Source organism: Ceratotherium simum, chromosome 7, assembly GCF_057802395.1.
Source record: "Ceratotherium simum simum isolate JZ-2026a chromosome 7, ASM5780239v1, whole genome shotgun sequence".
In the NCBI taxonomy this organism is placed as follows: domain Eukaryota; kingdom Metazoa; phylum Chordata; class Mammalia; order Perissodactyla; family Rhinocerotidae; genus Ceratotherium; species Ceratotherium simum.
This window is the reverse complement of record NC_141906.1, coordinates 30,167,994-30,183,560: the sequence shown is the minus strand read 5'-3', so window position 1 is coordinate 30,183,560 and position 15,567 is coordinate 30,167,994. Positions and strand designations below refer to the sequence as shown.

General features: G+C 42.2%; 1 protein-coding gene across 7 annotated transcripts in view; it reads left to right on the top strand.

Moving 5' to 3' along the window:
- The window catches only part of FAM168A (family with sequence similarity 168 member A), a 190,241-nt gene that overhangs the window by 126,759 nt on the left and 47,915 nt on the right, over positions 1-15,567 (top strand). For 4 of the 7 annotated variants that reach the window (XM_087433431.1, XM_014790298.2, XM_014790304.2 and 1 more), the window contains one exon: positions 3,164-3,223. The exons of the other annotated variants lie outside the window; for them this stretch is intronic. In XM_087433431.1, the coding sequence (XP_087289557.1) occupies positions 3,164-3,223 (60 nt within the window). The remainder of the gene's footprint in view (positions 1-3,163; positions 3,224-15,567) is intronic. 7 annotated transcript variants of the gene reach the window in all.

Below are 15,567 nucleotides of genomic sequence, written 5' to 3'. Positions count from 1 at the left end.
GTTAAGTGCTTGGGCAGTTCCAGGCCCCAGGGGAGGCCAGGAGATTGATGAGATTAGCTACTTTGCTAGTGCTGAAACTTCTTTTTTGTGTGTTTTGAAGAGAACTCCCTGGCATTTGGGGGCAGAATTGGCCTGCTTCCCGGAGTTCCACTTCCCAAAGGAGTCACAGGGTTTCTGGGCAGGAACTGAAGAAGTCCAGAGCTTGGGAAAAAAAGGATACCTGGGTAGAGAGGATACCCTCTTATGCCCCAAACACTACAGAGTAAGTTTGTCTCTTCTGTGGATGGATTAATAATCACAGCTATATATTATTAACAATAATGGTTGCTTTTTGTTGAGCATCCATTATCAGTGTGCACAGTGTTTTGGAAACTTTCCTACCCAAGTGTACCTGACATCAGAGGTGAATGAATTCATCCCTGGATCAATAGGGGAATAGCCCAGAGCAGGTACTCCAAGGTGAAAATTTAAGTCCATGTCTTATTTTCAAAATTCATATGAATTTTGCCTTAAGTCACCATTATATAGTTATGGTTGTTTTCTGTAAAACAAATACTTTGAAATATTTACCATCTGGTAAAATTAACATCCTGACAAAGTGCACCATATTTATTCAATGCTTTCATGTACCCTCTAGTGTATTGTTGAGTGCCCACAGGGAGTCTTGTACCCAGTTTGAGAACTAGGTCATTTTTTTTTTTACTTAACCCTTATTATCCAAGTTTTAATAGATATAGACACAAGTTAAGAAAGATGGAAAGACTTGTCCCTGTCACAGAGCCCGAAGGTAGCGGAGCCAGAATCAACTCTAAATTTGGATGCTCCATGCTCTTAACCACTGAGCTGTATTATTTACTGCCTTATAATTGTTTAGATTTCTGTAACACTCATTACTCTTACAGGCAATCACTGTCCTCAGTGCTTAACACAGTGCCTAACACAAAGTAAACTCTTTGTGAATATTGATTGGTTGAATGAATAAATGACTAAATGATCAAGCACCTAAAAATGAAGCCTTTTCAGAGGCCTATAAGTCTCTGGCAAATTGGCCTCAGTGTTTGGATAAACGTTTTTTGTCTTAAGACTCTTCTCTAAAGCAGTGATTCACAGTTAGCTCTAAGCCAGTGCTTCCACACAGATATGATGATGAATTTGCAGAGAACTCTAGATAAACTGACAAGGCTGCCCAGAAGCTCCTGTGCCCTACTTCCTTCCCAGACACCCTGAATGCTTAAGGAATCAGTATCTCAATTCACCTGTAACCCATTCACAGCTCCTAAGCTACCATGGATGTGTCTCAGAATTATCTGCTCTTTGTTAGTTTCCCCATCCCCCCAGAATACATTCACACACACTCTCTCTTCTCTATTCCTTGTACCCATCCACCTCTGATCATTACTGTTGTGAGCACAGATGTGTTATGGAAAAAGCTTGAGATCATTCTTTTAAAGACTTTTTTTTTCTTTTTTTTCTTTTTTTTTTTTTTTTTGTGAGGAAGATCAGCCCTGAGCTAACATCCATGCCAGTCCTCCTCTTTTTGCTGAGGAAGACTGGCCCTGGGCTAACATCTGTGACTATCTTCCTCCACTTTATATGGGAGGCCGCCACAGCATGGCCTGCCTGACAAGTGGTGTGTTGGTGAGCGCCCGGGATCCGAACCCTGACCGCCAGCAGTGAAGCGTGCACACTTAACCACTACGCCACGGGGCTGGCCCCAGATTTTTTTTTTCTTAATAGCAGCTGGTAGTAAGTAGTCTGTGCACACTTTGGGAGACTGGTAAACCTCCACGGCAGACTTGTTCTTTCTTCCAGAGTGTATTGCCTGGAGCTTCTAGGAGAATTCCTCTTCTGAAAACCCACAGGCATTGCCCAGTGTCCTGAAGCATTAGGAATCTGGTCCTTAGTTAAAGAGAAACCTGTAGAAACCTGTCACTATTGGCTTTTACGGGGTTTTGTGGAGCGGCAGGGGGGAGGTGAGGGAGGGTTGTTTTTATTTTTGTTTTTTAAAAAGGGCTATAAGCGGGCCGGCCCTGTGGCTTAGCGGTTAAGTGCGCGCGCTCTGTTACTGGCCTCCCGGGTTCGGATCCCGGGCTCGCACCGACTCACTGCTTGTCTGGCCATGCTGAGGCGGCGTCCCACATACAGCAACTAGTAGGATGTGCAGCTATGACATACAACTATCTACTGGGGCTTTGGGGCAAAAAAAGGAGGAGGATTGGCAGTAGATGTTAGCTCAGAGCCGGTCTTCCTCAGCAAAAAGGAGGAGGATTGGCATGGATGTTAGCTCAGGGCTGATCTTCCTCACACACACAAAAATAAAAATAAAAAAATAAAATAAAAAGGGCTGTAAGCAAGATGAGTAATAGCCTGATATAGCAAATCTCTTCTTAGGGTTGGAGAGATTTTTCCAACATTTGAAGGTGGCCAATTGTGGGTTTTCAAAGTCTCTGTGACTGATTGATTTATACCTTATAGCAGTGTCTTCTAAGTCTCCAGGCCTAGGAATTTGTTAGAAATGCAAATTCTTGGGCCCTACCTTAGACCTACTGATTCAGAAACTCTGGAGGTGGTTCCCAGCAGTCTGTGTCTTCACAAGCTCCCTAGATGATTCTGATGCTCATATCTGCCATTTAGTATATGTTCAATAAATAGGCCTTCTCTTTTCTCCCAATTCTGTGAGCTTGTTTAGGAATCTTGCCACTGTGACTGTCATAATTCCTCTGGGAAATACCCTTTGAGTTCCAAACAGCTTTAGAAACAGAGGTCATGTGTCAGCTATGACACATGTGTCAGCTATGACAGAGGGGTAGCTGGCCCCTTCTCAGATAGATTGGGAGGTCTGTGAGCAGGCAGCTCTAAACTCTGGACACGAGAATAGAAACTACAGTTTCCAGGAAGATAGCCAATAATCCTATCATTTTCCTTGCACATCTTATAAAAACTAAATAATTGGCCCCAAAAATTGGCTTTAAAAGGACTCATGTTGGGTGAGGTCAAAAGTGTGATTACTTGAAAATTGCTCAGCTGGTGGGGAAGGTACTTGAATTTAAGTGTCTAAATCAGATTTTTGCTGTTACTGCTCTCAGCAGGAGAAGAGGCAGAAAAATCAATAGTACTTGGTCTTGTTTAAGCTACAAAACCACACTTCTTGTTACCTCCAAAGGTCTCTGGCTGCCAGGGAGAAGCTTGGGCCTTCACTGTCACCACAAGTGCTGTCACAATTGTAAGTTTACGCTGAATTCCTTGAACTCTGCCGTCTTGGGCCTATAGGGCGGGAGGCCTGGAATCTTTGTGATACCTTGAGATAGGTAGGGGCGAGCAGCCCAGAGCTGACTCCAGACCTGCCTTCCCTCGTCCCTGCTTAGGGTAGACCCTGAACTGGGAGACCTAATTCAGCAATGCAGACCAGAGGGCTGGGCACAGTGTCCAAAAGGGGTGGCCTATTCCTGAGCAGCTCTGTTGTGATTTAGGTTATAGGCAATCCTGAGTTTCCAGAGGAACTTGGGGCCTTGAGGAGGCAGGCTGAGTGATTATAATCATTTTCATCATTTGAGTACACTTTCCCTACCAAGTCCAGTGCTAGGTGTCTCTCATATAGCTTAGTGGTTAAGACTGCCTAGTTTTGAATCTTAGCTCCATCATTTGATTAGTGCATATCACTTATAAATACCTGAAGATGCTACTGGATGACTTGACTAATGGTAGCTTAAACAAATAGGAGGTATATTTTTTTCAAATAAAAAGAAGTCTGGAGGTCGGTGGCAGGTGGCATTTATTTATTAGGTCAGTAATTTCAAGACCAGTATCCCCTGACTCTTTTGGCTTTTCCCTGTTGATCTAAGATGTCTGCCACAGATGTAGGCATCATGTCTGTGATCAAGGTGGGAAAAGGAGGGCGTAGGGCAACATCAGTAATGTTTGTCCTGTTGACGGAAATAATCCATAATCAATCTATAAATTAAAATTGGGGTGAGTTTATTATGAGCCAAATTTGAGGACCATATAGCCCAGGGCCTTCCTTCACGAAAGAAGTGGGTTGTACAGAGCAGTTATATACCGTCACAGAGCATGTCTCACATATGATTGCAACGTCCCTTTTACAGTAGTCGCGAGATTGTCTTGTCAGCACAGCAATTGTGGACACAACAGGTAGCAGGTCTGTTGTCTCAAGTTGGGTGGTCACAGGATAAGCATAGCAATCAAATCCCAGCCTAGAGAGAAATGCTTATTCTTAAGGAAATGCCAGTGTGGGGGAAGTTGCACCCTTATCTTAAGGGCATTTGTTCTTGTCTTTGGGACATGGTAAATGCTTAAAGCAGATATACAATGCATGTTCAAAGGCCACGTCAGGCCCTTTTGGAAAAACAAGGTCAGGCGGAATTAGTTTTACACCAAATGGCTTCCTCATATACTCCACTATGTCCTATTGCTTGCCATTTATTTATCAGTCCTTTTACTAGGGAAGCAAGGCTTTCCCAAATTCCCCCAGCAGTGTATATCTGTGTATATCTGTGTATATCTCATTGGTCAGAACTGGGCCACCTGGCTGCTCCTAAGTGCCAGGAAGGCTGGGAAAGTGAGTATTTAGCTTTTCCAGCCTTAATAGTCAAAAGGCAGAGAGGATTGGGAATGAGCTTTGGGTCAGCCAGCCCATGGTCTACCACAATGACCTGGGTGAGTAAATTAGCTTCTTTTTGGTTTCCTCATCTATAAAATAACCATAATAGTGGAACCTACTTCATGAAAGAGTGTGAGGATTAAATGAGATCAATGTAAAGTGTTTAGCATAATACTTGACTCATAATAAGTAATAATATTAATTGTTTTTATTACTAGCATTATTATCATCTCAACTCTGCAAAGTAATTATTATTATCTCATTTTACTTAAGAGGAAGCTGAAACTCAGTGAGTGGAAGTAATAACTTGCCTGAATTCTCAGAGTTTGAAATGGCAAAAATGGGATTAGAGCCTATATCTGAATCCAAAGTCCGTTCTCCTTTTTCTGCACTGGGAGTTGAGTTAGTAGGGAAATTGTGGTTAGCTGGTGAGTCCTTCTTGGCCAGAAGCTTGGTGATTAGGGAGGGAAGGAGACTAAAAGGAGTAGGTTTGGACGGTGAGAGCCCAAGCAGAAGCCCCTGTCTGGGACATACAAGGACAAAGAAACACCACTTAGGGAGTCATCACTGGGCTGATACTGGATCCACCAAATTGAGAGAGGAGTATTTGAGAAAAATGGAAATATAATTTGATAAGAACAATAACTAAAGCCAGTTATGGGAGTAGCGAGAAGGGACAGGTAACCTAGCCTGGAAGGATGCAAGTCAAGGAAGACTTTTTGGAGAAGGAAATGAAGTGAAGGGCAAGGGAAGGGCAATCCAAGCATTGAGGACAGCCTAAACAGTGACATGGAAACAGAATGTTGAATGGAGTATCCTCGAACAGCTGCTTTTAGTGTTGGTGAAGTGTAAAATGCCAAGCCAGGATTGGCAAGAGAGAAAATAGGACATCTAGACGGGTACGAGCCAGACTTAGAGGGTCCTTAATGCCATGCTAAGAAATTTGGAACTTTATCCTTGGCAATAACCTTCCTCCTTATTTGGATATTTGTTTGGAACTTTATCCTTGGCCACCAGAGAGTTTTAGGCATAATGGATAGATTGGCTTTTTATTTTTTGGTGAGGACGATCGGCACTGAGGTAACATCTGTTGCCAATCTTCCTCTTTTTGCTTGAGGAAGATTGTCACTGCACTAACATCTGTGCCAATCTTCCTCTATTTTGTATGTGGGATGCCACCATGGCATGGCTTGATGAGTGATGTGTAGGTCCACGCCCGGGATCCAAACCTGCGAACCCCAGGCCACCAAAGCGGAGCATGCGAACTTAACCACTATGCCACTGGGCCAGCCCCAAAATTGGCATTTTTGAAAGATCTCTCTGGATATATGAGGAGGATGGATTGGAGAGACAGAAAATGGAGGTCAGAAGACAAGTTAGGAGGCTTTTAATATATTTCAGTCAAGAGCTCTGAACTAGGGGTGGTATTTGGGATGGAGAGGAGAGGACGTGTTTGAGACATTTTTAGAGAGAACAGTGTCTAGCTTACAGTAGACATTCAATAATGGTGGAATATAAATGAATAAGTTAAGACTTAATGTTGGATTTGAAGAGTGAGGGAGAAGGAGACATCTGGACTTATCCCAGTCTTCCTCTGGCTTAGGTGACAGGTTGCCTGGTTATGCCTTTTACTGAGTTTCAAGTATTGAGACGAGCGTGTGTCAGGGAGCTTTCCTTTTATATGTTTCTCAGGTAATTTTCTCATAACCCTTGGGGAATCTCCCTTTTTCCTAGTGCTGAGATGTCTAAACTTAATACACTTTTGTAATTATGGGGCAAGATAATGCTGTTCCCATTTTACAGATTTGGAAACTGAGGTGCAGAATAGTTAAGTAACTTCACTGGGATCATCCAGCTACTCAGAGTTAGATGTTAGAATCACCATCCCCCTACCCTTATTCTTTTTTATCAGATAATCTGGTTTCAGTCTTAACTATTGCTTACATAACTGTGAGAAAATTAGTTAACCTCGCAGAGCCTCAGTTTTCTCACTTGTAAAAATATGGGAGATGTTCATTTAACAGTAGCTATTATTATTATTTTGCAGACACAGAAATGGAGATTCAGAATTTGATAAGAATTGTAAGGGTCTTGCCCAGGTCACATAGTAACCTAGTGGCAGCTCTAAACAAAAAATGTGTTGAAATGGAAGTGTTTTCTGGGGATCTTTGACCTAAAACATGTTCCATATTTCAATTTATATGAAAACCCAGTCCTGGTGTGCATGTCATATGCATTTCCCACCTATTTCCTTTAGGACCTCACCGGTAGGCTGACAAGTCTCTAGTAACATCAGCCCTTTAAATTTGTAGAGCCCAGAAAGAGTTTTCTTGTGTTATGTTGTGTGGTGTTGTGAGCAAGATTAGCCCTGTGCCGATCCTCCTCTTTTTGCTGAGGGAGATTGGCCCTGGGCTAACATCCATGCCCATCTTCCTCTACTTTACATGGGACGCTGCCACAGCATGGCTTGATAAGCGGTGCGTAGGTCCACGCCCGGGATTCAAACCTGCAAGCCCCAGGCTGCCAAAGCAGAGCACACAAACTTAACCACTACACCACTGGGCTGGCCCCCAAAAAGAGTTTGTTTTTTTTTATTTATTGTGAAATTTTTGTTGTACATTATTGTTTATCAGTCACCATATAAGTGCATCCCTCCACCCCTTGTGCCCACCCCCCGCTCCCCTAGCCCCTGGTAACCACCAAACAGTTCTATCTGTGCGTGTGTTGGTTTATCTTCCACATATGAGTGAAATCATGCCCTGTTTGTCTTTCTCTTTCTGGCTTATTTCACTTAACATAATACCCTCCAGGTCCATCCATGTTGTTGCAAATGGGACTATTTTGTCTTTCTTTATGGCTGAGTAGTATTCCATGGTATATATATACCACATCTTCTTTATCCATTCATCAGTCGAGGGACACTTGGGTTGCTTCCATGTCTTGGCTATAGTGAATAATGCTGGGATGAACATAGGGGTGCATAAGCTTCTTTGAATTGTTGATTTCAGGTTCATTGAGTAGATACCCAGTAGTGGGATAGCTGGATCATAAGGTATTTCTATTTTTAATATTTTGAGGAATCTCCATACTGTCTTCCATAGAGGCTGCACCAGTTTGCATTTCCACCAGCAGTGGATTAGGGTTCCCATTTCTCCACAGCCTATCCAGCATTTGTTGCTTTGTCTCTTGGTGATTATAGCCATTCTAACGGGTGTAAGGTGATATCTTAGTGTGGATTTGATTTGCATTTCCCTGATGACTAGTGATGTTGAGCATCTTTTCCTGTGCCTATTGGCCATCTGTATATCTTTTTTGGAGAAGTGTCTGTTCATTTCCTCTGCCCATTTTTTGATTGGGTTGTTTGTTTTTTTGTTATTCAGTTGTGTGAGATCTTTATGTATTATGGCGATTAATCCCTTGTCAGATATACGGTTTGCAAATATGTTTTCCCAGCTGGCGGGTTCCCTATTCATTTTGATCCTGGTTTCATTTGCCTTGTAGAAGCTCTTTAATCTGATGAAGTCCCACTTGTTTATTTTTTCTTTTCTTTCCCTTGTCTGAGTAGACATGGAATTCAAGAAGATCCCTTTATGGCTGATTGCAAGTAGTGTACTACCTGTGTTTTCCTCCAGGAGTTTTATAGTTTCAGGTCTCACCTTCAGGTCTTTGATCCATTTTGAGTTAATTTTTGTGTATGGTGAAAGAAGGTGGTTTACTTTCATTCTTTTGTGAGTGGCTGTCCAGTTTTCCCAGCACCATTTATTGAAGAGACTTTCCTTTCTCCACTGTATGTCTTTAGCTCCTTTGTCAAAGATTAGCTGCCCATAGATATGAGGTTTTATTTCTGGACTTTCAATTCTGTTCCATTGATCTGTGTGTCTGTTTTTGTACCAGTACCATGCTGTTTTAATTACTATCGCTTTGTAGTATGTTTTGAAGTCAGGGATTGTGATGCCTCCAGCCTTGTTCTTCTTTTTTAGGATTGCTTTAGCTATATGGGGTCTTTTGTTGCCCCCTATGAATGTTAGTATTCTTTGTTCTATTTCTGTGAAGAATGTCCTTGGGATTCTGATTGGGATTGCATTGAATCTGTAGATTGCTTTAGGTAGTATGGACACTTTAACTATGTTTATTCTTCCAATCCAAGTGCATGGAATATTTTTCCATTTCTTTATGTCGTCATTGATTTCACTCAATAATGTCTTATAGTTTTCATTGTATAGGTCTTTTGCTTCCTTGGTTAAATTTACTCCTAGATATTTTATTCTTTTTGTTGCAATTGTAAATGGGATTGTCTTCTTGAGTTCTCTTTCTGTTAGTTCGTTGTTGGTATATAGAAATGCAACTGATTTCTGTAAGTTGATTTTGTACTCTGCCACTTGGCTGTAGTTGTTGATTATTTCTAATAGTTTTCCAGTGGATTCTTTAGGGTTTTCTGTATATAAGATCATGTCATCTGCAACCAGCGAGAGTTTCACTTCTTCGTTGCCTATTTGGATTCCTTTTATTCCTTGTTCTTGCCTAATTGCTCTGGCCAGAACCTCCAGTACTGTGTTGAATAAGAGTGGTGAGAGTGGGCAGCCTTGTCTTGTCCCTGTTTTTCAGAGGAATGCCTTTCAGTTTCTACCCATTGAGTATGATGTTGGCTGTGGGTTTGTCATATATGGCCTTTATTATGTTAAGGTACTTTCGTTCTATTCCCATTTTGTTGAGAATTTTTATCATAAACGGATGTTGGATCTTGTCAAAAGCCTTCTCTGCATCTATTGAGATGATCATATGGTTTTTATTCCTCGTTTTGTTAATATGGTGTATCACATTGATTGATTTGCGGATGTTGAACCATGCCTGTGTCCCTGGTATAAATCCCAGTGGATCATGGTGTATGATCTTTTTAATGTATTGCTGTATTCGGTTTGCCAATATTTTTTTGAGGATTTTTGCATCTATGCTCATCAGGGAAATTTGTCTGTAGTTTTCCTTCTTAGTATTGTCTTTGCCTGGCTTTGGTATCAGGGTGATGTTGGCCTCATAGAATGTGTTGGGAAGTGTTCCATCTTCCTCTATTTTTTGGAATAGTTTGAGAAGGATAGGTATTAAGTCTTCTTTGAATGTTTGGTAAAATTCTCCAGAGAAGCCATCTGGTGCTGGACTTTTATTTTTGGGGAGGTTTTTGATTACTGTTTCAATCTCTTTATTTGTGATTGGTCTATTTAGGTTCTCTATTTCTTCTTGATTCAGTTTTGTGAGGTTGTATGGGTCTAGGAATTTATCCATTTCTTCTAGAGTGTCCAATTTGTTGGCGTATAGTTTTTCATAGTATTCTCTTATAATCTTTTGTATTTCTGTGGGATCTGTTGTAATTTCTCCTTTTTCATTTCTAATTTTATTTATTTGAGCCTTCTCTCTTTTTTTCTTGGTGAGTCTGGCTAAGGGTCTGTCAATTTTGTTTATCTTCTCAAAGAACCAGCTTTTGGTTTCATTGATCCTTTCTACTGCTTTTTTGTGTGTGTGTGAGGAAGGTCAGCCCTGAGCTAACATCCATGCTAATCCTCCTCTTTTTTTTTTTGCTGAGAAAGACCGGCTCTGAGCTAACATCTACTGCCAATCCTCCTCCTTTTTTTTTCCCCAAAGCCCCAGTAGATAGTTGTATGTCATAGTTGCACATCCTTCTAGTTGCTGTATGTGGGACGTGGCCTCAGCATCGCCAGACAAGCGGTGTGTCGGTGCGTACCCAGGATCCAAACCCAGGCCGCCAGTAGTGGAGCGCGCACACTTAACTGCTAAGCCACGGGGCCGGGCCTCTACTGCTTTTTTAATTTCAATTTCATTTATTTCTGCTCTGATTTTTATTTTTTCCCTCCTTCTGCTGACTTTAGGCTTTGTGTGTTCCTCTTTTTCTAATTCTGTTAGGCATAGTTTGAGGTTGCTTATTTGGGCTTTTTCTTGTTTGTTAAGGTGGGCCTGTATTGCTATGAGTTTCCCTCTCAGGACCGCTTCTGCTGCATCCCATATGAGTTGGTACAGTGTATTTTCATTTTCATTTGTCTCCAGATATGCTTTGATTTCTCCTTTAATTTCATCAATGATCCATTGGTGGTTTAGTAGCGTGTTGTTGAGTCTCCACAGCTTTGTCACTTTCCCGGTTTTTTCCTTGTAGTTGATTTCTAACTTCATGGCATTATGGTCTAAAAAGATGCTTGTTATGATTTCAATCTTCCTAAATTTATATAAGCATGCCTTGTTTCCCAACATATGGTCTATTCTTGAGAATGTTCCATGCTCACTTGAGAAGAATGTGTAATCTGCTGTGTTTGGATGGAGTGCTCTGTGTATGTCTAAGTCCATCTCATCTAGTTTTTCATTTAAGTCCATTATTTCCTTATTTATTTTCTGTCTGGATGATCTGTCCATTGATGAGAGTGGGGTGTTAAGATCCCCTACTGTTATTGTGTTGTTATTAATATCTCCTTTTATGTTTGTTAATAGTTGCTTTATGTACCTTGGTGCTCCTGTATTGGGTGCATATATATTTAAAAGTGATATGTCTTCTTGGTTGGAGTGTCCCTTTTTATCATTATATAATGCCCCTCTTTGTCTCTCATTACCTGTTTTATCTTGAAGTCAACTTTGTCTGATATAAGTATGGCAACACCTGCTTTCTTTTGTTTGCCATTAGCTTGGAGTATTGTCTTCCATCCTTTCACTCTGAGCCTGTGTTTGTCTTTAGAGCTGAGATGTGTTTCCTGGAGGCAGCATATTGTTGGGTCTTGTTTTTTAATCCATCCCACCACTCTGTGTCTTTTGATTGGATAGTTCAGTCCATTTACATTTAGGGTAATTATTGATTTGTGGGGGCTTGTTGTTGTTATTTTATCACTCTTTTTCTGGTTCTTTTGCATTTCTTTTGTTTCTCATCCCATGTGTTTTGGACTACCAGTGCAGTTTGGTAGTTCTGTATGGGGGTTCTCTTAGTTTTCTCTTTCTTTATCGTGTGTGATTCTGTTCTGATTATTTGGTTAGTGGTTACCATGAGGTTTGTATAAAAAATCTTGTGGATGTGATAGTCCATTTTTTGACGGCCTCTTATTCCCTTAGACTAAGTCGATTCGATCCCTTTCATCTTCCCCTTCTATGTTATTGTTGTCACATATTATTCTTTCTTGTGTTATGAGTTCGTGTTTAACATGATGAGGTTATATTTATGCTTGGTGCTTACCGTCCCTTGATCTTTGGTTTTATAATTAAGTGTTTGCTAATCTATTTTGATAGAGGACTGCAATTTTTCTGGTTTTGTCGACCTGTTTTCCTCCTCGTTCAAAACTTTGAATCCCCTTTCTCTTTTTTTCCTCAGGGATGAGGGCCTTCTTGAGCACTTCTTGTAGTGGGGGTCTTGTGGCAATGAACTCCCTTAGCTTTTGTTTATCTGGGATAGTTATTATTTCTCCATCATTTCTGAAGGATATTTTTGCTGGATAGAGTATTCTTGGCTGAAAGTTTTTGTCCTTTAGAATTTTGAATATATCATTCCACTCTCTCCTAGCCTGTGAAGTTTCTGTCGAGAAATCGGCTGAGAGGAAATCCTTTGTATGTTATTTTTTTTTGTCTAGCTGCCCTTAATATTTTTTCTTTGTCATTGACTTTTGCCAGCTTTACTACTATATGCCTTGGAGAGGGTCTTTTCGTGTTGATATATTTAGGAGATCTATTTATTTCATTCACTTGTATTTCCAGATCCTTCCCCAGGTTTGGGAAGTTCTCAGATATTATTTCTTTGAACAAGTTCTCTGTTCCTTTTTCTCTCTCTTCTCCCTCTGGAATACCTATAATCCTTATGTTGGATTTTCTAATTGAGTCGGATATTTCTTGGAGAGTTTCTTCATTTCTTTTTAGTCTTAGTTCTCTTTCCTCCTCCATCTGGAGCACTTCTGCGTTGCTGTCCTCACTATTGCTAATTCTTTCCTCCATATTGTCAGCTCTGGTGTTAAGGCTTCCAGATTTGTCTTTATCTCCTCTATTGTGTTTTTCATCTCTAAGATTTCTGATTTTTTTTTTATAGTTTCAATCTCTTTTGTGAAGAAACTCCTGATTTCACTGAATTGTCTGTCTGTGTTTTCTTGTACTTCATTAAGCTTTTTTATGATGGCTATTTTGAATTCTCTGTGATTAAGGTTATACATTTCTGTGCTTTCTGGGTTGACTTCTGGGTGCTTGTCATTTTCCTTTTGGTCTGGAGATTTAATATATTTTTGCATGGTGCCTGTTGGTGTTGGCTTACCTTTCCTCATAGTGAAAATATATGGTCACAGCTTCCTCTTGCTGCCGCTGGGTAGGGGTCAAGGGCTGTGTATTCTGGCCCGCCTCAATCTGTGGGCTTTCTTGTCGGCCCCTGGCTGAACTGTAGTATGGCTGAGTGGAGGCTGCTGGGGGGGAAGCGTGGAAACAACTGGAGCTGGAGTGCAGCTAGGCCGAAGCAGCTGGAGCTCAGGTGTGGGTGGGTTGAAGCAGCTGCAGCTGAAGTGCCACTGGGCCAAAGAAGCTGGAACTGGAGTGCACTGGACTGAAGAAGGGGGAGCTGGAGCGCCGCTGGGCTGAAGAAGCTGGAACTGGAGTGCACTGGGCCAAAGAAGGGAGAGCTGGAGTGCTGCTGGGCCAAAGAAGCTGGAACTGGAGTGTGCTGGACTGAAGGAGAAGCTGGAGCGCCGCTGGGCCAAAGAAGCCAGAACTGGAGTGTGCTGGGCCAAAGAAGCTGGAACTGGAGTGTGCTGGGCCAAAGAAGCTGGAACTGGAGTGCGCTGGGCCAAAGTTGCTGGCGCCAAGTCAGCTGGAGCCTGAGCACAGGCCAAGCAGAGGCAGCTGGAGCCAGGGGGTGGGGGGGGGCAGTCAAGCTGAAGGAGCTGGGGCCAGGGCACGTTCCAGCCGAAAGAGCTGGGGCCGTCGCACGGTGGAGCCGGGGAAGCTGGGACCGTGGCTTGTTCCAGCTGGAGCAGCTGGGGCTGTCGCGTGGTGGGGACTAAACTGCTGCTGCTGCCTCTGGTGTGGGGGTGCAGGCTCGCCCTGCTGCTGGTCGGGCTGGGCACCTGGGGGCTGCTGCCTCTGGGGACGGGGCTGAGCTGAAGTCCCACTGTGCTGACGCACCAGTCAGGTGGGCCAGGTGGGGAAGGCTTATTTTTGCCTCCCCGATCTCTGAGGTTTCTCGCCTTGCTGTTGCTCTCTGCTCTGGTGAGGGGCTAGCTTGTTGAAACTACCCTTGCAACAGTTCCTCTCCCTCCGTAGAGGGATTCCCTCAGGCTGTGAGGGGTCTTGGAGAGCGCCATTTTTCACGCAGCGAGCCTCCCCTCTCCCTCCTCTGAGAGGTGCGCGGTCTCAGTCTCTGGGTCACAGTCCTTGGGGAAGGAAGAGAATGCCTCTTACTGCCTTTCGCTTACTCTGGAGGTTCCAGCACCTCAGTCCTCGGGTGTACGGCTGCCTGGGTGCCTCAGACGTCCCCTATGTTGTGTGAATAGCTTCTGTTCGAATATGAATGTCCTTTTTGTTGTGTCTTAGAGGGGGAGAGTTCAATGGGGGAAGCTCACTCCGCTATGATGCTGACGTCACTCAACCCCAAAAAGAGTTTTTAGGACTTTTTTTTTTTTCTTAGTAAGCCTGGCTAAGGGTTTGTCGATTTTGTTTATCTTCTTGAAGAACCAACTCTTTGTTTCATTAATCCTTTCTACTGTTTTTTTGGTCTCAATTTCATTTATTTCTGCTCTGATTTTTATTATTTTTCTCCTTCTGCTGACTTTGGGCTTTGTTTGTTCTTCTTTTTCTAGTTCTGTTAGGTGTAATTTAACGTTGCTTATTTGGGCTTTTTATTGTTTGTTAAGGTGGACTTGTATCGCTATGAGTTTCCCTCTCAGGACCGCTTTTGCTGCATCCCATATGGTTTGGTATGGCATATGTTCATTTTCGTTTGTTTCCAGATAGTTTTTGATTTCTCCTTCAATTTCATCACTGATCCATTGGTTGTTCAGTACATGTTGTTTATTTATTTATTTTTTATTTTTATTTTTTTGTGAGGAAGATCAGCCCTGAGCTAACATCCATGCTAATCCTCCACTTTTTGCTGAGGAAACTGGCTCTGAGCTAACATCTATTGCCAATCCTCCTCCTTGTTTTTTTTCCCGCCAAAGCCCCAGTAGATAGTTGTATGTCATAGTTGCACATCCTTCCAGTTGCTGTATGTGGGATGTGGCCTCAGCATGGCTGGAGAAGCGGTGCGTCGGTGCGCGCCCGGGATCCCAACCCGGGCTGCCAGTAGTGGAGTGTGCGCACTTACCTGCTAAGCCACAGGGCCGGCCCCAATAGTAGCATGTTGTTTAATCTCCACATTTTTGTCACTTTCCCAGGTTTTTTTTCATGGTGCATTTCCAGTGTCATAGCATTATGATCTGAAAAGATGCTTGTTATGATTTTAATCTTCTTAAATTTATTGAGGCTTGCTTTGTTTCCCAACATATGGTCTATCCTTGAGAATGTTCCATGCGCGCTTGAGAAGAATGTGTAGTCAGCTATTTTTGGATGGAGTGCTCTGTATATGTCTACTAGGTCCATCTTGTCCCGTTTTTCATTCAAGTCTACTATTTCTTTATTGACTTTTTGTCTGGATGATCTATCCATTGATGTAAGTGGGGTATTAAGATCCCTTACCATTATTGTGTTGTTATTAATGTCTCCTTTTAGGTTTGTTAATAGTTGCTTTATGTACATTGGTGCTCCTATGTTGGGTGCATATATATTTATAAATGATATGTCTTCTTGGTGGAGTGTCCCTTTTATCATTATATATTTCCCTTCTTTGTCTCTCTTAACCTGTTTTATCTTGAAGTCTACTTTGTCTGATATGAGTATGGCAACATCTGCTTTCTTTTGTTTGCCATTAGCTTGGAGTATTGTCTTCCATCCTTTCG